The following is a 22,656-nucleotide window of genomic DNA, read 5'->3' as shown; positions in this document are numbered from 1 at the left end:
AAAACACAACACTACCCATAAACATCTACTTTACACATCAACAAACGTCCCTACTGTCTTCCCCGTTCCTCCCATAAACCAAATTCGTCTTCTCTCCCTCCTAACCAATCAAATTTGCCATTTCCAACTCTCATCAAAATTTGCCATCTCCAACTCAACATCAAAATTTGCCATCACCAATTCATCATCAGTCCCTCCTAAGGAGGGAGAGATGGAATCACCCCAATGTCTCATCCACGTCGTGATGCGTCTCACAAATCCACACAGCAATTCTCCTTTCCTGCAACACAGAACAAAGGAACACAGGTGTGGAGTCATCATCACCACCTCAGGTAAGTGGCTGCGTATGGTGCGACAGGTTCATCAATCCTAACTATTTCCTAAATGACTTTAACAACTTTACATTACCCGGGGTCTTCCTCCTGCCAAACCATTGGCCCACTTACACTATGGGTTCTAAAAACCAATTCCCATTGACCAAACTGTGGTGCCTCTCAATTTGGGGTCTCACTCCCCCGATTCAACACTCGGTGCCCCTGCACAATTTCGGTGGCTGGGTCGTGTGACGTTCCCAGCTGGTCCACCCACCTGCACACCTCCACCACTGTTGTTGCCTACCGAGCTCACCTGCTCCTCACCCTAACCTAACTAACTGGGGAAGGCCCTCTCGCACTCTCACCCCCTCAGTGCCCTCTCTGGCACGGGCTGCCCGATCCACACCCGGGATCCTCAGGCACCCACTGACACTAACGGCTCCCAGAGCCCACCTGCGGCCTCACCTGGCCGACATCTAACAGTGGCGGAGTGCTCAACCATTCACACTCATACTAACAGGCCACACGACCAGCCAATTTCACCACACCAATGCACCCATCCACAATACCATTCTGCAACCGCACCACAAATGCCAATATCCAACCACAATTTACCTATACCCTCTACCTAACACTTACACTACCCGCCCCGGGTACTCATGAAAGGGGTCCACTCTTCCCCCATCCACACCTTCGCACCATGCACACCACTCCGTACCACTTACTCCTACTCTCTCCACACCACTCATTCCAATACTCCATGTATTCCACACACCTGTACTTGCACACCTGTGCTCTCATACTTGGTGCCGCCTGCACCCTTCTCTCCCCCAAGCGCATTCGCGCTGATCCACAACACTCACTACTCATACACTGCTCCACACACCTGTCCAGTTCTCACACAGCATCATCTCATCTAACTACTCCCCTCTGAAACTTGCGCTTCCCAGTCGTCCCTTTAAACTATTGCGCTCCCACGTCATTATCATCCACACTAATCTACCTGCGTCCCCTCTACAGGTATCCTTGTCACTAACTAACCTTAACGTTACCTAATGTCATCTTCGCTAGATCCCTACACACAATATCCTAACCCACCCGGGCTAGTTTTCACTGCCATACACCCCATAATCTATAGCGCATTTGCCCCCTCATGGGAAGGGTGGCAGGGATGCCACCCTTACCCACCGGGCCCATCGCTCATCAATCCCCCAGTCCTCTGGCACCAATAAACCCCCCTTATTCAGAGGTACTGGGTCCCGCCTCGGCATCTAAAGCCGAGGCAATCCACGGGGGCGCCTGCTCGCCGGTGTAAGGCCTTCTAGTTTCCCGGGGTCTGGCGGGGGGGTGTCTGGGGTCGGCTAACCCGCTCCCCCCTGGGCGGAGTTGAGGACCTCAACCGCCGGGGATCATCCCGGCGCGTGGCTCGACAGTGCCGCGCCAGGTGACCCAGACGGTTGCAAGTATAGCACCTCACCTGATAAGGTGCTTGTCTCCGGAATTCCAAATTTCCCCCCCTGAAGGTCCGAATTGGATTACCCGCTCGTGGTCCACCGCGGGCCACTTCCGGGGCCGCCTGCCATGGTCCAGGTCCCGCCAGGCGCTGGTCCACCAGCCTCCGGACCATGCCCGCCAGGTCAGGACTCACGTCGGGGGCGGGCCCCCTAAGGGGTCCTCCCTCCATCGGGGGTCCCACCTGGCGGACCGCCACTGCGTGACGCTCGCTCCCCCGGGCCAGGGGCCTCGCTGCTTCCCAACGGGCTGCAGCGTCAGCCGCCTGGCTCAGAGTCTGCGGGCGCCACATGGCGAGCTGTTGCCGGAGCTCAATATCCGGGAGGGCCTGGATAAAATGGTCCAGCGCCAGGCTTTCCCGGGAATCCGCTGCCATGTTAGCATGTGCGATCCCCACTGCACGGCGAATGTCGTGGGCAAGTTCCCCGATGGCTTCCTGGGGCTTGCGTTTTCGCAGCGCGAGCTGAGCTTGAACAAGCTCGCTCTGCTGTTCAATGCCGAATCGATTAATTAGGGCGTCGCGGAGGGCTGGCAGGGTGAGAGCACCCGGTGGTAATGCCGTCAGCACCTCCGCCGCCGCGCCGCGCAATGCGGCCACCAGGTGTACTCCACCTTCGTCCTCACCCCAACCGTTGCCCTTACACACACAGTCAAACTGCGCCAGGTACGCGCGTAGATCACTCTTGCCGTCATACGGCGCGAGTGGGAACTTGTGGGACCACCTCGTATGCGAGTCGTTGCCCGCCTGCCGGACCCCGTGCGTCGCCCCTTGCGGGGTCAGAGCGGGGCCGAACCGGCCGGGCCCCCACAGTACATTACCCCCAAGGGGCTCTCGTGCCTCCCCTGTCGCTCTAAAAACTACCCCTGTTGGTGTCGATGCATGGGTCACACTTCCGCAACCCGCTACCCATTCCATACCACCACAACCTTGCTCACTCACACCTCGCACCTCTCCCATCACCGGACCCTCTCGCTCGCACCCTCGCTCCATACCCTCCGGACCAGCCATACACCTCACTCTTGGCCTCTCACGAACATCCGGGTCCATCTCGACCCCCAAGCTTATTAAATCACCTGGCGCATCATACGCACGACCATATTGGTCACCACTTACACCGGGTCCTCTTTCTCTTCGCTTCTCCTCCATCACCTGCGAATCCCTCATCCGGTTAATGAGCACATCATCACGATCCGAACACAGACTTTGGACCAATTCTTTTACTTCCTCCTTTATCTCTTTCTTATCCTCTCTCCGTCGCTTCTTAATTTCGCTCACCCCTTCTTCCACTTCTTCTAATTTCTGCTTCACCTCCTTCATCTCCTCGTGCGCCCCCTTAAGTTCTTCCTCTAACTCCACCTTATTTTTTTCTATGTGCTCCCGCACCTCCCGCTCTTTAACCTCCATCACCTCTACCACCTTGTTCATTTTCCTCGTCAGGTCCTCATGTACCGTCTGACACTCTTTTTTAATTACCCCTACGTCCTTTTTCATCTCCTTCTGTGTCGATTTTAAACCCTCTATTACCACTGTGTTCTTCTTTACCTGCCCCCAACTCCTTTTGTCCCACTGTCAGTTGTTCTACTCCCAGCGTCAACTCCTCTATACCACCTTGCAATTTTACAGTCCCCTTTCTCACCTCCTTCTCCATGCGCTCCTTACAGTGCCTCACCTCCTCGCGCACTCCTCCGACCTCCTCACTCACACCTCTTCTGATCTCTTCTCCCATCACTTGCATCTCCTGCCCAGATGCCACCCTCATCTACTCCATTTCCTCCCTGTGAGCATCCAATTTAGTTTCTACCCCCATTCTGACCCCCTCTATCTGCTGCCCCATTTGTTTAACTTCCCTTTCCGCTTGGTCCCTCATGTCCCTCAATTTGCCTTCCATACTGTTTTCTAACCCCTCTAACCCCTTTTTCATCCCTTCCATTTGATTCTCTTGAGCAGCCATTCTGTTTTCTACCCCCGTTAACCCCTTTTTCACCTCTTTTATCCCATTGTCTAACCCCTCAAATTTCTTGTCTAATCCCTCACCGGTACCCCTCGCTTCGTCCCTCATTACCCCCATTTGGCCCTCCAATCGCTCACCCTGAGCATCCATCCGGTTCCCCATTACCCCCATTTGGCCCTCCAATCGCTCACTCTGAGCATCCATCCGGTTCCCCATTTGTCCCATTCGCTCACCCTGAGCATCCATTTTTGCTTCTAGCCCCATATTTGCCATTAGTATGGTTGCATTAATCTGCGCCATGAGGTCCCGCACATCAATTCCCGCTATTTGCGCAGCGGGCGCGGCTACCCCACGCTCGTGCGAGCCGCCACTTTGTGCGTCTGATACCACGTGCGCGAGGACGCCATTTTGCGAACCTGCCGCCCTCGCTGCTTCGCTCTCCTCTTGTCCCTCAATTTGGTCCTGGATCGACCCTGCCTCACTCTCCTCTACCGGAACCCAGCCGTCTTGATCTGCCATAGCGCGACTTTCAAAATTCGGGTTTTCCTTTTAAAACAAAACAATTTCCAACTGCTTGTAATTTTGAGCGCGTTAAGCGCGCTTCGGGCCTCGTATCTCACTCCTCGACACCAATTGTTACGGATCGCGGTTAGATGTTATTTACCGAGCGGTGGTATTGCCGCGACCTAACAGTTCCCCCGATTCTTCCCCAACTCACCCGATTCCACCCGAACGTTGGCCAAATCGCGCTACGCTAAATCAATGATTGGAAAGGACACAACGACTGGGATAAATGAAACGACGCCAGGGGTACAGTTCTCAAGACCTCCGGAGGAGGGTATAATTAGTGGTGGAGAAAAGGGGTAGATTACAAGGTAGAGTGAGGTAAAAGACACAGAAGAGATAGGCACTTAGATACAATCTTATTTTAGCCCAGACAGACCACAGACAAACGGGACAAGGCTGACTTACACAGGGATTGATGGCAGGAAGGGACAGGTAGTTCGATGGCACAAGGTGCACCTTGGCTCGGGGACAGGATCAAGCACGGTCCAAGAGATGCAGGGAGGCCTCACAGCGCTCGGAAGGGACGTCTCTCTTGCTTCAAGCTCAGCGCGCATCTGACGTCACCCTCCCTCTTCCTGCGCATGCTCAGCGGGGAGTGACACGCCCTCGGCTGGTTGGCTCCGCCCCAGATGGGACCGGTCCGCCGCTCCCATTGGGTGCGGGGGTTACCGGGCTCCGCCCTTGACGAGGAGCTGACAGGGAGCCCCTATGTGGTAACCCCGTCGAGCACATGTTCGATGGCGGCTCGCTGGGAAGGCCTCATGCCCTCCCAACACCCCCTACCAACCAAGCCGGAGTGAGGACGCGCACTCCCTGTGCACGCCGCCGCCGTGCTGTTGTTGTTGTTGTTGTTGCTGAACCGTGAGGAAGAGCTGCGGGGAGGTATTGGGAGGTCCTAAACTTCCTAACGGTGCCATACAATCACATTCTGGTGCAACGAAGGGTCAGAATTAATGGAAACGAGTCCTTAACTGACATAGACTAAGAATAACTAGCAAGATGTCCTATAGTTGTCTACGTGAGATGCGGTGGACCTGGATGCGACATTTAATGGGGGGAAATAGGGGGAGGTCGGGTCTACAGAGTGTTGTTTACAGAAAATGGGACTAGGGAATGGGGGATTGGGGATAGTTGGGAAGTATTGAGGAAATAGGGGAATATTTACAAGCGGATATGGATGGATGCAAATCCCATATCCGCAACAATATATATATATATATATATCTATATATATATATATATATATATATACATATATATATATATATATATATATATATATATATATATATATATATATATATATATATATATATATATATATACACACGTGGTACACTAGTTCACTCACCTTGAGTGTGATGGGGCGGTTACACTCACCTTGACAGTTGACGCAGGTCCACGAGACCAAACTGCCCACATGTGAACAGCAAGAGAGCTCCAATTAGTGTCTGCCATCTGAGAACACACCAATCACAAACAGGTGAACACTACCACTCGAATGAATGAAACAAAAATACAATTTAGCATTTTTTATATAAAGTCCCTTACTCAGGGGATGAAAACATCAATAAACTAGAACGCCACTCAGTAGAGCGCATACTCCCGCCGTGGGTGGCCGCTGCTGAGCCCTATCTTCCAATGGTAAAAAAATCCTTCAAAAAATTCCTGGATCCGGAATAATATCCTGAGCTTCACTAAAAACTAATCAATTCTTCCTTATCCCAAGGGCAATCATCCCACCAACTTTCATCCAAATCCGTTCAGAACTTTTCCAGATATCTTGTTCACAAACACGAACACACGAACAAACACACGGACGGACATGATCGAATGCATTACTCCCTCGCGGGAGTAACTAGAACGGCACTCAGTAGAGCATACCTTCGCCTGGTGAACAGTTTATGTTTTGTATCTCAGAGTAGACCAGAAAATCACAATACAGAATTTATATAATGGAGAAACATCCTTCACCAAAATTGAATCGATTCTTCCTCGTCACACACACAACCTGTCCAACAGGTTTCGTCTAAATCCATCCATAACTTTTTGAGATATCCTGCTATGTATCGTTTTTGGCCCTATCTCCCAATGGTGAATAATCACTTAAAAAATTTAATAATTCACATATCCATATTCAGATCTTCATCAAAATCGATTCGAATCGTCCTTAGACACCCAACCGGTCCACCAAATTTCGTCCGAATCCGTCTACAACTTTTTGAGATACACTACATGACCAAAAGTATATGGACACCCGAACATCACACATCTCATTACAAAATCATGGGCATTAGTATCGAGTTGGTCCTCCCTTTGCTGTTATAATAGCCTCCACTCTTCTGGGAAGGCTTTCCATAGATGTTGGAACATTGCTGCATGTATTTGCTTCCATTCAGCCACAAGAGCATTAGTGAGGTCGGGCACTGATGTTGGGTGATTCGGCCTGGCTCGCAGTCGGTGTTCCAATTCATCCCAAAGGCATTTGATGGGGTTGCGGTCAGGGCTCTGTGCAGGCCAGTCAAGTTCTTCCACACCGAACTCGACAAACCATTTCTCAATGGACCTCGCTTTGTGCACGGCGGCATTGTCGTGCTGAAACATGAAAGGGCCTTCCCCAAGCTGTTGCCACAAAGTTGGAAGTACACAATCGTCTAGAATGTCATTGTATGCTGTAGCGTTAAGATTTCCCTTCACTGGAACTAAGGGCCCAGCCTGAACCATGAAAAACAGCCCCAGACCATTATTCCTCCTCCACCAAACTTTACAGTTGGCACTATGCATTCAGGCAGGTAGCGTTCTCCTGGCATTCGCCAAACCCAGATTCGTCCGTCGGACTGCCAGATGGTGAAGCGTGATTCATCACTCCAGAGAACGTGTTTCCACTGCTCCAGAGTCCAATGGCGGCGAGCTTTACACCACTCCAGCCGACGCTTGGCATTGTGCATGATCTTAGGCTTGTGTGCAGCTCCTCGGGCATGGAAACCCATTTCATGAAGCTCCCGACGAACAGTTGTTGTGCTGACACTGCTTCCAGAGGCAGTTTGGAACTCGGCAGTGAGTGTTGCAGACTATTTTTACATGCTACGCGCTTCAGTGCTCGACGGTCCCGTTCTGTGAGCTTGTGTGGCCTACCACTTTGCGGCTGAGCTGTTGTTGCTTCGAGACGTTTCCACTTCACAATAACAGCACTTACAGTTGACCATGGCAGCTCTAGCAGGGCAAAAATTTGATGAACTGACTTGTTGGAATGGTGGCATCCCATGACGGTGCCAAGTTGAAAGTCACTGAGCTCTTCAGTATGGCCCGTTCTACTGTCAAAATTTGTCTATGGAGATTGCATGGCTGTGTGCTTGATTATATATACCTGTCAAGCAATGGGTGTGGCTGAAATAGCCGAATACACTAATTAGAAAGGGTGTCCGCATAATTTTGGGCATGTCGTGTATTTTGTTCACAAACTAAAAGACAACAAACAGACAGACAGGGGTGAAAACATAACCTCCATCCACCTTTGGTGGCGGAGGTAACTAACGACACTCAATAGAGCGCATACCTCCGCCAGGCCGAACAGTTTACCATTTGTATCTCACCAATAGGCCAGATCTGGAATTAGACTTGAACCAAAATCGAATTGGCTTGTTCTCATCACCTCCGCAATTCGACCACAAAGTTTTGATATGTCATGCTGCGTGTTTTTTTTGTTTTTTTAATTCAAAAATTCTCATATCCATATTTGAATCTTCATCAAAATCGATTCGTCCTTGTCACACACCCAACCTATCCACCAAGTTTCATCAAAATCCGTGCACAGCTTTTGAGATATCATGATATACGTATATCGTTTGGGCCCCATCTCTGAATGGTAAAGAATCACTTCTTTGTCTGTGTGCTATACAGTCTTCCTAAGTGACAACTCAATTTACATCCCTCTCCACCAACATGGAACCACCTATCCCAACACTCTCTTCATAGGCAGCGATTTCAACCATGCCAAGTTGCTGGGAATTGCTACCTACCTTTTCAACCAGTCAGGGAACAGCAGCAAACGACTTCATGGACCTGACTCAATCTGTGAACTTTGACCTGGATTTCTGCCATTTTATTTTTCCAAACAGCAGAAACTCCACATTTTGCCATGGAGTACCCCCATCCCATACTTGGATGACTGCAGCTGCATTTCTCTGCTTATATGGAAATGGTCGACCCTGGTCTGATAAATGGAACACATCCTTCGATCCTGGAAAATCTCAGTCTCACCCTATCACTCGGGAATGATTAACAAATGAAGCCATTACAGTGGCCTGCAAAAGTATTTACTCCCCTCCAAAGTTTTCACATTTGTATGCCGCCTGGGCATATTTACTCCCGCCAGGGAGTAATGCATTCGATCGTGTCCGTCCGTGTGTGTGTTCGTGAACAAGATATCTGGAAAAGTTCTGAACGGATTTGGATGAAAGTTGGTGGGATGATTGCGCTTGGTATAGGGAAGAATTGATTAGTTTTTGGTGAAGCTCAGGATATTATTCAGTATCCAGGAATTTTTTACCATTGGAAGATAGGGCTGAGCAGCGGCCACTCACGACGAGAATATGCGCTCTACTGAGTGGCGTTCTAGTTCATGATGCTTTCAAATGAAACTTAATATATAGAGTCTTCACAAACTGCTCCAAATCGATAAAGCTAAAAATTGCAGATAAATTGTGAATAGCTTAGGTTCAACAGAGAAAATCAGATTTTTTTTTTTTTTTTTTTGGTATACAAGATCGAGGCTCGTGTAAGAGCTAGCACATCAAACACATATTAGCACATAAAACACAAAAAACATAAACGGACACATAAAACAATAAAGGAAGGGGGAGACAAGATAGGGAGAGAGAGGGAAGCACATAAGCACAACAGTAGAGAACAGGGACATCGGGAGATCTGTTCAAGGGAGAGGGCTGGGGGGGGGGGGGGGGGGGAGGGAGGGAGGGAAGGGGTACACGGTACAAAACAAATTGACACTACAAGGAATTTCTGGAATGAAGTCGGAGATTTAAAGATGTGGATTTGGGTAGATTAACAGGGGTAGAAAAGATCAAGGTTTTGGATGGGGGAAGATAGGAGATGGTGGTGAACAGCTGTTTTAAAGATCTGGAGGGAGGAGTGGGATTGAAGAGAGTGGGGGAGTTTGTTCCAGAGGCGGGAAAAAAAAAGAGAGGGAATAAAAGAGTTAAGGTGAGCAGAGAGTCTTGATTTTGGCAGTTTCACCAGACGAGGGTTGTTGGCAGTTCTTGTGCATCCTGCAGGAATATTTGGGGGACACAGCACAGACAGAGCAGGGGAAGCTAGGCCAGAGAGGAGTCTGTAGAAGACAGAAAGACCACCAACCGGCCTGTGGTGAGAGTGAAAGGCCCTCAGAATCAGCTTCATCATGGGAGATTCCAATGATCCTGAAAGCTTTGGTTTCTACAGCGTGAAGCTGAGCTATGTGTGAGGCAGGAGCACCAGCCCAGAGTGGACAGCAGTATTCCATTGAGCTGCGGATGGAAGCCTTGTATGTGGTGAGAAGCTCAGGTGTGCCAAGGAAGGACTTCGCACGACGGAGGATGCCCAGTCGGCGACTACCTTTGGAGGCAAGCTTGGACATGTGGTTTTCCCAGGAAAGATCATGGCAGATAGTGAGACCCAAAAGCTTGAGTGACATAATTTATTGGAGAGGATTGTTGAGAAAGTAGATGGGAGGGTTTTCCAGACGGTCTTTTCAGAGAGACATCGTGAGAGTGTGAGATTTGTCAGGATTGAAAGACATGTTCCACTTGTTTGGCCAGTTTGTGATTTTGTCCAGGTTTGCAGAGAGTGAAGAGGCTGCTGCCTGCCGATCTGAGGGTTTCAGATATGGAGCGGCAGAGAGTGGAGTCATTAGCAAAGAGATAGAGAGGATTTGCGGCCAATAGTACAACACTAATTTTTGTCACGTGGTGCCATTTCAACCAATCGGCTTGCAAGAATCTTTTTATGAGTGATATAATACACTCTATTCGTGCTGGACTATTCAACGTGCCTGGTTCAAATTTACAGCCTGGCCTTGCCAGCACAGACATTGGGCAAGGTATGAACAGTCAGTGTTAGCGCTGGTGTTAGTCTTTCAACATTTTGGCGTTAATTTCGTGATTCAAAAAAGCTTCACGTCCGGTCGGCTTCAAGATGTCGGCCTCAAAGAAAAAGTGTCATCAGTATTCTGTTGAATACATCAAGTATGGATTCATTCCATCTCCGACGAACAAACAGTTACCGATGTGTTTGTTGTGTGGTATCACGCTGTCCAATGAAGCAATGAAATCATCTCGACTGAGCGAGCACCTGAGTAAAAAGCACAGGGATAAGGCTCGCGCAGAGGTCAGATATTTCCAATCGCTGAAAGAGAAATTTGAGAAGCGATCCACGGTAACGACGATGTTCAAAGCCAGCCAAAAGCTCGTGGATAAAGGACTGGAAGCGTCGTATAAGCTGTCATTGCTCATCGCCAGATCTGGAAAACCGTATTCAATCGGCGAACAGTTGATCAAACCAGCTGTTGGGGAAGTGATAAAAACCGTTATGGGCCAGGATCCGAATCCAGTTCTCTCATCGATTGCGCTCAGCAATGATTCCGTGGCCAGGCGGATTGATGAAATGTCATCAGATGTAGAAGATAAGCTGTGTAGTGAGCTGAGAAGCACACACTTCGCCATCCAGCTGGATGAGTCCACTTTGCGTGACAGTGAAGCTCTGTTACTCTGCTACGTTCACTTCATCCGTGATCAGGAAATACAACAACAACAACAACAACAACAACATGCATTTTAAGGCCATTTTCCCTGCTAGAGCGGGGGTTAGCCTTGCGGTCCCCATGACAATCTTCTCCATTTTGCCCTATTTTCTGCATCTCTCCTTGTTAACCCCCTTGCCCACATTTCTTCTTCCACCAGCTTTAGCAAGTCTTTCTCGGTCTTCCCCATCCTCTACTTCCTTCTACATTAATTTCCATCACTCTTCTCAACCAGTCACTTTCATCCTTCCTCAACACATGACCAAACCATCTCAACCTGTTCCTCTTCACAGCATCAATCACAGGCAATATTCCCATCATCTTTCGCAATTCATCATTTGTCTTCCTCTCTCTCAACGATACTCCGCACATCCATCGAACCATTCGCATTTCCACCCTTTCCAGCCTTCGTTGCTGCTCTACGTTCATTACCCATGTCTCGCTCCCATAAATCATAACACTTCTCACACCTGCAGCATACACCTTTCCCTTCAGCTTCAGCGACACTCTCCTCCTCATCAGCACGCCACTCAGTTCCCGAAACTTCTTCCATGCACATCTCACTCGAGCAACCGTTGCAGAGTCTGATCCACCTTCTCCATTCAGCATGTCTCCGAGGTAGCAAAATGTTTTCACACCTTCCAGCTTCACGCCATCTCCAAGATCCAACTCAACATTTCCTCCATCTGCAGCTCCCTCTGTGCACACCTTACATTTGAATGTAGCTGCCACACTGGTAAATGACCCTCTCAGACCACTACATTTTTGATTAACCCACTCAGCGCACATTGTACATTGACTGGGGTTCACTCCGACACCCTTCCTGCACACAGCACACGGCCACTTCCCAGTTCTTTCCACCTCACCACATGCTTTACCACTTGCCATCACCTTCGTCTTTCCGATATTCACCTTCAGACCTTTTGTCTCCATACATTCCTTCCACTTGTTCATCTTTTCCTTCAGTCCATCCAGACTTTCTGCAATCATCACCAGATCATCTGCATACAACAACTCCCACGGTAAACCCTCCTTTACGTTCTGAGCCAGCACCTCCATCACAGCTACAAATAGTAGTGGACTTAGTACCGACCCCTGATGCACTCCCACCTTCACCTCAAACTCACCACTGTTCCTGTCCTTCATCCTTACAGCTGTGCGCGCTCTTTTGTACATTGCCATCACTACTCTGATCAACCATTCCTCCACTCATAACTTCCTCAATGCCCATGTCAATACTTTGCGTGGAACCCTATCGAATGCTTTCTCCAGATCAACAAACCCAAAAAACAACTTCTTCCTCTTCTCCATGTACTTCTCCTGCAACTGCCTCACAATGAAAAGCGCATCTGTCGTTCCTCTTCCTGGCATAAATCCAAACTGCATTTCGTCGATCTTCACTTTCTTCCTTATCCTTATCCTCCTCTCCAACACCCTTTCCAATACCTTCATTCCATGCTCCAATAACTTTATCGCTCGGTACGAGCCACACTCCAGAGGGTCACCTTTCCCCTTGTATAGAGGGACGAGGGTACTCAGTTCCCAATCCACTGGAATGCGGCCTTCTTTCACCACCAGATTACAGATCTCTGTCATTCTCTTCACACCCCAACTTCCTGCTGCCTTCAACATATCTCCCACAACTCCCGTCGGCCCTCCTGCTTTTCCACTCTTCATTGCTTTTTTTCGCTTCCTCAACTTCCTTCTCAGTTATCTTCTCTGCCGGTCCTAAAACTGGGTTACTCTCTATGTTGCCATCCCATTCATTCTCTGTATTCAACAGCATTTCCATATATCTTTTCCATCTTCCTTTAATTCCATCTGGGTCGACAACGATTTGTCCCACTTCATCCTTCAAGCAACTCACCCCATCACATCACACCTCTCTTTCGCGATGTGCTTTGCAATCCTGAATACTGCTTTCTGACCCTCTTCCAAATCCAAGCGTTCTCCGAACATTTTCCTACATGCCTCCTGCGCCTTTGCTACCTCTTTCTTTGCAGCCTTCCTGGCTGCCTTATAACTTTCATGCTCTGCTGTTTCTGCTCCCGTACCCTTCGCCTTATGCCACTCCTTGAACTTCTTCCTCTTCTCGTCAATCCTCTTTCCAACTTCATCATCCCACCACCATGTTTCCGAGTGCCTCGGTGGTCCTTTTGTCCATCCACATACCTCACAACGGCTCCCAACAGACTAGCTTTCATTGACATCCAACCACTTTCAAGCTCAACCACATGATCCTCTACCCTACTCAGCCTCTCTTTTAATGCCTCCCTTACTGTCACCTCTTTCAACCTCCACACCTTCATTCTTGGTTGGTACTTCACCCGCCGCGCTCTCCTCGCACCTTTCACCCTTATGTCGCAGACAACCAAGTGGTGCTGTGAAACAGCCTCCTCCCCCGGGATCACCTTTGTGTCCCGGAGGTGCCCCCTATCTAGCCTACGCACCATCAGGTAGTCAACGGTTGTCGTCGACCCACCTGACGTGTATGTAACAAGCTTATTATCCTCTTTCTGGAACTGAGTATTACAAATCAACAAATCAGCTCCATCAGCAAACTCCAAAATCCTTTCACCTTCTCCATTTCACACACCATATCCGTAACCCCCATGAACTCCCTCAAAACCATCCATACTCCTTCCCACATGTCCATTCAGGTCTCCTCCCACCACAACAACTTCCTCATCTTTCACGTTTTCCATCAGCCTCTCTATCGCACACCAGAACTTGTCCTTCTCTTCATCGCTCCGACCAACCTGCGGAGCATATCCCGAGATGACGTTCACCAAGAGCTTTCCAATCATCATTTTCACCATCATCAACCTATCACTCACTCTAGTCACACTCACCACACTGTCTACAAACTCCTCAGAAAACAGGACACCAACACTATTCACGCCCTCCGGGCACCCTTGCCACACAAACTTGTATTTCTGTCCCTGCCTACCCTTCACCATTCTCACACCACTTCCCTTCCATCTCATCTCTTGAACACAACATATGTCCACTCTTCTTCTGACCAATACTTCCACCACTTCTCCTGATCTCCCTGTCATTGTCCCTACATTCCATGTCCCAAACCTCAGAAACCGATCTCCACTTCGGGCTGTACCCTGCCCATATGTAGTTGTAATTGTCATGGTTCTCTTTTTGAGGCAATGTTTTTATGGCCGGATGCCCTTCCTGACGCCTGGTAGATCGTATAAGAGACTGGTAGATCAGAAAATGGTGGAAGAAATGTTGTTTGCCTGCTCTCTCCAGACCGATATGAAGGGTTCTTCCATCTTCCATACGTTGGAGAAGTACTTTACTGATAAGAACATACCGATGGAGAACATTCTCGCTTGTGCGACGGACGGGGCACCAGCGATGGTTTGTCGCCAGCGTGGTTTTATTTCGCTTCTGAAGAACCAGGTACCGTCCGTGTTCGCCATTCACTGTGTCGTGTACCACCAGCATCTTGTAGCAAAAGCTCTCAGCACCAGACTTCATACATCACTCCAAACAGTAATCAAAGCAGTGGGTATACGTATTAGACGTATTGATATACGTCTAAATATTGGGCAAAATTGGGTTTAGAAGATGTTGTATTGTGATTTGTCATATCTCAAAAGTTGAATATACTGCCAACAAGCGGTTCTTTGATCTTCACGCTATCTGCAATTGCATGTCCAGCCTTTCCCTCGTGGTCCCCCGTGTGCTGTCTTTCCCTCGTGGCCCCCCTGTGCTGTCTTTCCCTCGTGGTCCCCCTGTGCTGTCTTTCCCTCGTGGTCCCCCGTGTGCTGTCTTTCCCTCGCGGTCCCCCGTGTGCTGTCTTTCCCTCGTGGTCCCCCTGTGCTGTCTTTCCCTCGCGGTCCCCCTGTGCTGTCTTTCCCTCGTGGTCCCCCTGTGCTGTCTTTCCCTCGTGGTCCCCCTGTGCTGTCATTCCCTCGTGGCCCCCGTGTGCTGTCTTTCCCTCGCGGTCCCCCTGTGCTGTCTTTCCCTCGTGGTCCCCCTGTGCTGTCTTTCCCTCGTGGTCCCCCTGTGCTGTCTTTCCCTCGTGGTCCCCCTGTGCTGTCTTTCCCTCGCGGTCCCCCTGTGCTGTCTTTCCCTCGTGGTCCCCCTGTGCTGTCTTTCCCTCGCGGTCCCCCTATGCTGTCTTTCCCTCGTGGTCCCCCTGTGCTGTCTTTCCCTCGTGGTCCCCCTGTGCTGTCTTTCCCTCGCGGTCCCCCTGTGCTGTCTTTCCCTCGTGGTCCCCCTGTGCTGTCTTTCCCTCGTGGTCCCCCTGTGCTGTCTTTCCCTCGCGGTTGTCAGCTCTTTCACGAGCCTCGATTCAGTATACAAAAAAAAAAAAAAAAAAAAAAAAAAAAAAGCAGTGAATAAAATCAAGGTGTCATCTCTGCATGATCGGCTGTTTCGTCAGCTTTGCCAGGAGAACGATGAGGCATTCAAGCGGCCTCCTGTTGCACACTGAAGTTCGATGGTTGTCCAAAGGCGTTTGTTTGACCCGTTTCCTCAACAGTGGTCGAGTTTCTGTCGGAAATTGATACGGAGCTATCGGAGAAAGTGAATGCGATTGAGCATGATGTGGCTTACCTCACGGACATATTCAGTATACTGAATGATGTCAACAAACAACTCCAGGGTGACCATATGACGGTGATTAAAGCAAAGAAAGTGATCGGCGCATTCGTAACCAAGGCGACTCTGCACAGGGAAACCCTCGGCCGCAGAGATATGTACCACTTTCCCCGGTTGGCAAAGGAAACTGCTGTTTCTGATGAAGAGCTGCTCGTTTATTGCAATCACCTTGAGAAGATTCGTGGAGATATGGAACAATGTTTCAGAGACATGCTAGAACTGTCGGTGCCAGCATGGGTGATCAACCCATTCAAATGTGACATTCAAGATGTGAAGCACGAATTACAGGACGAAATTATCAACCTCCACAATGATGATGAGGCGAAGGCAAGATTCTCGCAGCATGAATACAGCAAATTCTGGATTCTGGAGCAGGGCGAATACCCCGCAATGTGTACAGAGGCAGAACTGCTGCTGATGGCATTCCCCACATCATACCTCATTGAAAGAGGGTTCAGTGCCGTGATGGTGCTGCTGACCAAGTATCGAAACCGCGTTGACATTACCAAGAGGGGCGATCTGCGTCTCTACCTCACTGAGATGGAGCCAAACGTTCGTAATCTCGCAGCGAGTCACCAGGCCCACCCTTCACACTAACGGTATTTGGGCCTGTGATAACAGATTCCCAGTTTGCCTCACCTGGGCCTGTTCTGCTGAAACATTGTAGGTCATGCAAAACAAAATAAAAAGTAAAGTAAAATAAAGTAAAATATTATTCAGAAAATATTTGGCTTCTGTTATTTTTGCTTCCTATCGACATAAATTCTGCGTATCCGACCACGAACGATAGGACAAGGGGGGCATTGGGCCGGTCCAAGAGGGCAGAAGGGGGCGGTAGTCCAAAAAGGTTTGAGAACCACTGATTTAAATAAACATAAATGCAAATTTCGCATGTGGAAAAAGTAAGTACACCCCTAAATTTATCACTCCTTCAAATACCTAAAATTAGAATCAGGTGCACCAGCTCAGGTGCAAATGATTAGAACATCGTTAGAGAGGATCTTGGAGGAACCTGTCTTATTTAAACCTCGAGACATTTAGTTTGGTTTGCTCTTTGTTGTTGAAGTGTGCGGCGTCACCATGCTGAGATCAAAAGAGCTCTCTGAGGCCTTCAGAAAGAAGGTTATAGATGCCTACGAGTCTGGGAAGGGATTTAAAAAGATCTCCAAACAATTTGAAATCAATCATTCGACTGTCCAGAGGATCATCTACAAGTGGAGAAGATTCCAAACAACTGCCAACTTGTTCAGGCCAGGCTGCCCCAGCAAGTTCAGCCCGAGAGCAAACCGCAAGATGTTGAAAGAAGTCTCTAAGAACCCCAGAATGTCATCACGGGACCGACAGGTAGCTCTTGCCACTGTTGATGTCAAAGTGCACGAGTCTACCATTAGAAAGAGGCTGCACAAATTTGATCTACATGGGAGGTGTGCCAGGAGGAAACCTTTGCTGTCCAGAAAGAACATCAGGGCAAGACTAAAGTTTGCCAATGAACACCTAGGCAAAGACCAGCACTTCTGGAACAATGTGCTCTGGACATATGAGTCAAAGGTAGAGAGAGCTATTTGGCCACAGTACCAGAAGACATGTTTCGCGAAAACCAAAGTCAGCATTTGACCACAAGAACCTGATACCAACTGTAAAGCATGGTGGTGGAAATATTATGGTTTGGGGCAGCTTTGCTGCATCAGGGCCTGGGCAGCTCACCATCATAGAATCCACTATGAATTCTTCATTGTACCAGAGGGTGCTTGAGGATAATGTGAGGCCCTCTGTCAGAAAGTTGAAGCTCAACCGAAGGTGGACCTTGCAACATGACAATGACCCTAAACATACCAGTAAATCCACCAAGGAATGGCTGAAAAGAAAGAAATGGAGGGTTCTGGAATGGCCAAGTCAAAGCCCGGATCTAAATCCCATCGAGATGTTGTGGGGGGATTTGAAACGAGCTGTGCATGCAAGAAACCCCTCAAACATCGCACAGCTGAAAGAATTCTGCACGGAGGAGTGGGCAAAAATTTCTCCCAGTCGATGTCAGAGACTGGTAGACAGTTATAAGAAACGCCTACTTGAGGTTGTTTCTGCCAAAGGGGGAAATACCACCTATTAGAGCCAAGGGTGTACTTACTTTTTCCAGATACGAAATTTGCATTTATGTTTTTTAAAAATTATACAATGGACTACAAAATGTGAATGTTTCATGATATTTGTTATATTATATCACCTTTATCTATCAATATTGTTGAAATGAAGATCAAATAGCTGTATGTTGAAATATGTTGAAACAGTCAAAACTTTACATGGGGTGTACTTACTTTTTCAGGTGACTGTACAATGTACATTCAATACAATCACATTCTTCCCTCTAGGTTTTCAAGACCCAAGTCTCCCTCTATTTTGTCCCTCAACCCTTCTGCCGGTGTGTCCCTCTCCCCTTCTTTCTGCTGGTACATCCCGATCCATTCTGTTTTCTAACTCCTCCACAAGCCTCGACTGTGTACAAAATAAAAAGAGAATCTTGTGGGAAAACTGCTCACTACCTTTTTGAATATAGCTACCAAAGCAGGCATCTTATTGGTTCCATATTAATCTCTTGGTATAGGTTGGTTGGCATTGGTCCCATATTAATCAATCGTCGACAGGTCAGTGGTCTGTCTGGCTTCTTCCACCCCACTTCTGGTCTTGCACCCAATCCCCTCTCCGTGTTCTGTCTCCCACCAGATATCTGCTGGACGCACACGGTCCACCAACCTCTTCCGAGTGAAACTGCCTAAATCCAGAACCACAGTTCACCTCCACTCATTTATTCCTCTTTTTTCCTGCCTGTGGAACCACCTTCCACACTCTTCAATCTCATTCTTCCCTCCAGGGCCCGGTTACTAAAGAAACTGTGCTGGATATGTGATTTATGGCAACCGGGCCCAGGTCTTCAAGACAGCTGTTCACCACCATCTCAAGTCATCCCCCATCCAAAACCACAATCCAAAACCATATCTCAACCCTCAGAATGGCAGGCTGCATGCAGCCTCTTCACTCTCTGCAGACCTAGAAGAAAAAAAATAATCACAAATTGGTCAAGCAAGTAGAACATGCAAGTCTTTCAATCCTGACTAATCTCACACTCACTATGTCTCTCTGAAAAGACCATCTGGAAAACCTCCCCATCTACTTTCTCAACAATCCTCTCGAAGAAGTTCTGTCACTCAAGCTTTTGGGTCTCACTATCTGCCATGATCTTTCCTGGGAAAACCACATTTCCAAGCTGGCCTCCAAAGCCAGTCACCGACTGGGCATCCTCCGTCGTGCGAAATCCTTTCTGGGCACTACTGAGCTCCTCACCACATACAAAGCTTTCATCTGCAGCTCAATGGAATACTGCTTTCCCCTCTGGGCTGGTGCTCCTGCCTCACAACTAGCTCGGCTTCACGCTGTTGAAACCAAAGCTTTCACAATCATTGGAATCTCCCACGATGAAGCTGATCCTAAGGGCCTTTCACTTGCTCACCACAGGCAGGTTGGTGGTCTCTCTGTCTTCTACCGACTCCTCTCCAGCCTCGCTCCCCCAGCTCTCTCTGTGCTCTGTCCCCCAAATATTCCTACAGGTCGCACAAGATCTGCCAGCAACCCTCTTCTGGTGAAACTGCCAAAATCAAGACTCTCTGCTCACCTTCACTCTTTCATTCCTCTTTTCTCCCGCTTCTGGAACAAACTCCCACAATCTCTTCAATCCCCCTCCTCCCTCCAGGTCTTTAAAACAGCTGTTCACCACCATCTCTTGTCTTCCCCCATCCAAAACCTTGATCTTCTCGACCCCCGTTAATACACCCCAATTCCGCCTCTTTCAATCTCCAACTTCTTTCCTGAAATTCCTAGTAGCGTCCATTTGTTTTGTACTGTGTACCCCCCAGCTCTCTCCCTTCCACAGATCTACCGACGTCCCTGTTCTCTACTGTTGCTGTGCTTGTATGCCTTCCTCTCCCCCCCCCCCCCTCCCTTTATTGTATGCTTTATGTGTCCGTGCATGGTTTCCTGTTTGAGGTGTTATCTCTCGCACGAGCCTCGACTAAAAAAAAGAAGAAAAAAATTCTACACCAGTTAAACCACCCCCACCCTCCCAAAACTTTGCTTATGTATCCATCTTGTTCACCCATTGCCTTCTCCCCTACCACTCATCGTTACCTGCATCCCTGTTTGTCCGTCTGTCGACTTTCTCGCTTTCTTTCTCGCCTTGCTGTTGGTGTTCCTCCCTTTCTCTGACCGTTTCCTTTTTTTTGTTGTGTCCTGATCTGTTCTGTGGCCTGGCTCTTCCACGAGCCGAGACCTTGTATTAAAAAATGACGGCTACCTCGCCCTGGTATGTTGTGATGCCTCAAAACGACTTTGTAACTGAGTTTGTGTAACAAGCACGCAATGGTTCACACAGGATGATGCAACCAAGCATAGTGCGAGAGGTCTTCATTTTGTCCAGGAAACTATTGGTGTGGAATGCCTTGACTCGACTTTCAACACACGCGATTACATTATATGGGGACATTCGAAGAGTCCCGTGTATCGATTTATTTTCTCTACAAAATCGAGGCTTTTGGAAGAGCGAGATGGCAGAAGGTAAGAGGTAGCAACCCGACAGTGGTGTAGTGAGGAAACAGATAGACACAACAAGGGAATGAATGAACAAATGAATAGGAAAGGAGAGAGAGAGGAAGAGGAAAGGAAACAATAACCTGTAAGTAGGAGTATTGGGTAAGGTAGGGTTAATTGGGTAGAAAAGATTGTGGGTAGGAATGGCGATGGTGGGTTGGCGATGTAAGAGGGCGGTGCAGCGCTTGCATTTAAGCCCTGGAGGAAAAAGCACAATTGAACCACCAAAGGCAGTTCCACAAACAGGAAAAACAAATGAACAAGAGATGGAAGAACATGTCATTCTGGAGAAGTTGAGCTACATTGGACAGATAGCAGATGGAGTTATATCAGAGTCTGTTAAAAAATAAAAAATAAAAAAACCACAGACTTGCCTACAATGTGAAAGAAACAGATCTTATGCTTTGGCCTCATCACAGAACATTCCAATAATGTTGGGAGCTTTTGATTCCACAGAATTCAGGAAGGACAGATGTGATCATGGGGTCCCAGTCCATAATGGATGGCAGAACTCAATTGAGTTACAAAGGCTGAGTGATTCTGATTTTTCAATGCGAGTGCGAAATCAGAACTACTATAATGTAAGTAGTTCTGATTTTTACATAAAAAGCCACGAACTCTCACAAGGTAGAGGGTGAAAGTTGTGGAGATTTACAACTCCCTAGACTAGGACTTGTGTTGCAGAGCAGACAATAATAAATCTCCAAACAATATCTAACAAGTACAGATACATTCAAAGTAAACCGCCCACATGCCAAATAAATAAATATCCCCCAGCGCCTACGCCTTCAGCGCCCAGCAATACAGCCGTGCAGCTCGTAGAGACTGTATTTGGAGGGAGAGGTGCACAATAATTGATTGATTGCATAATTAAAATCAATAAATAATAATCATAAAATATTTTCTTAATCCATTGGCTAATAGCGTACCTAAACCACCAGTGCTTCATCCAAAGCTTTAACTTTTTGAAAATTAATGAAATAACTCATTAATCGGAGAAAAAAAAAAATGAATGAATTAATCAATAAATAATTAATTGATTAATCAATAAATCAAAAATATCCTTTATAACCACATCACTTGGTCACTGTCATGTCCAAATATTAGCTTCTTAGCTCAAAAGGTGCCTGAGATATTGCCCAAATCAGAAAGAAAATAAATAAATGATTAATAATGAAAATTAAAATAAAATAATCATAAAATAATTGAATAAATAATCAATTGGCTAATAGAATACCGAAACCACCACCGTTTCATCCGAATCTGTAACTTTAAAAAAAAGTCATTAATCGAGTAATTAAATAATGAATCGATTAATTGATGAATCAATAAATGAAAAATAGCGTTTACAGCCAAATCATTTGGTCATTTTCATGTCCAAATATCAGCTTCCTAGCTCAAAAGGTGCCTGAGATATTGCCCAGACAAACAAACAAACAACCAACCAGAGTGAAAACTGAGTACTCGCTTTTAGCGCGCGTCATTGCCGGGCCCCCTTCAGTGCCTGGCAATGACGTCATAGGAAAGGAGTGGTGTACAATAAGTGATTTAATAACGAAAGGAAATAAAAATAATTGTAAAATAATTAAATTATTAATCAATTAGCTAATAGAATACCTAAACCACCACCGTTTCATCCCAATCTGTAACTTAATTTTTTTTAAATTAAGTCATTAATCCAATAATGAAATAATTAATCGATTAATTGATTCATCAATAAATCCAAAATATCCTTTATAGCCACATCACTTGGTCACTATAGTGTCCAAATATTAGCTTCCTAGCTCAAAAGGTGCCTGAGATTTTGCCCGTATGAGAAAGGAAATAAATAAGTACTTAATTAATCGATAATAATTAAGTAACTAATCAATTAATTGATTAATGAAAAAAACAAAAAATACAGTGTTTGCTAAAGCACATGCTCAATATTGTGCCGAAATGTCAGCTTCCTAGCTCAAAAGGATGGCTGAGATATCGCCTGGACAAACAAACAAACAAGAAGACAAACAAACAAGAAAACAAACAAACAAGAAAAGAAGAAAATAAACAAACAAGAAACCGGAGTGAAAACCGAGTACTCCCTTTCAGCGTGCGTCATTGCCAGGCCCCCTTCGGTGCCCGGCAATAATGTTATGCAGCGCCTGGAGATGGCATAGGAAAGGAGCGGTGTACAATTAAATTTTGTTGTTGACAGCAAATCACGACAACCTCAACATACATTCTTCACAAAACATATTGTATTGCTCCCAAAGAACACTCA

At 47.4% G+C, this 22,656-nt stretch overlaps 1 protein-coding gene across 5 annotated transcripts in view; it reads right to left on the bottom strand.

Annotated features, from left to right (window-relative positions):
* SLC35D4 (solute carrier family 35 member D4) overlaps positions 1 to 22,656 on the bottom strand; it is a 115,709-nt gene that overhangs the window by 80,305 nt on the left and 12,748 nt on the right. For all 5 annotated transcript variants that reach the window (XM_078780401.1, XM_078780402.1, XM_078780400.1 and 2 more), the window contains exon 3: positions 5,726 to 5,803. In XM_078780401.1, coding sequence (XP_078636527.1) covers positions 5,726 to 5,803 — 78 coding nt within the window. The remainder of the gene's footprint in view (positions 1 to 5,725; positions 5,804 to 22,656) is intronic.

This window comes from Myxine glutinosa, chromosome 6, assembly GCF_964187855.1.
Source record: "Myxine glutinosa chromosome 6, kmMyxGlut1.1, whole genome shotgun sequence".
NCBI classification, from domain to species: Eukaryota; Metazoa; Chordata; class Myxini; order Myxiniformes; family Myxinidae; genus Myxine; species Myxine glutinosa.
Note: the sequence above shows the minus strand (reverse complement) of the source record. Positions and strands in the feature narration are given on the sequence as shown.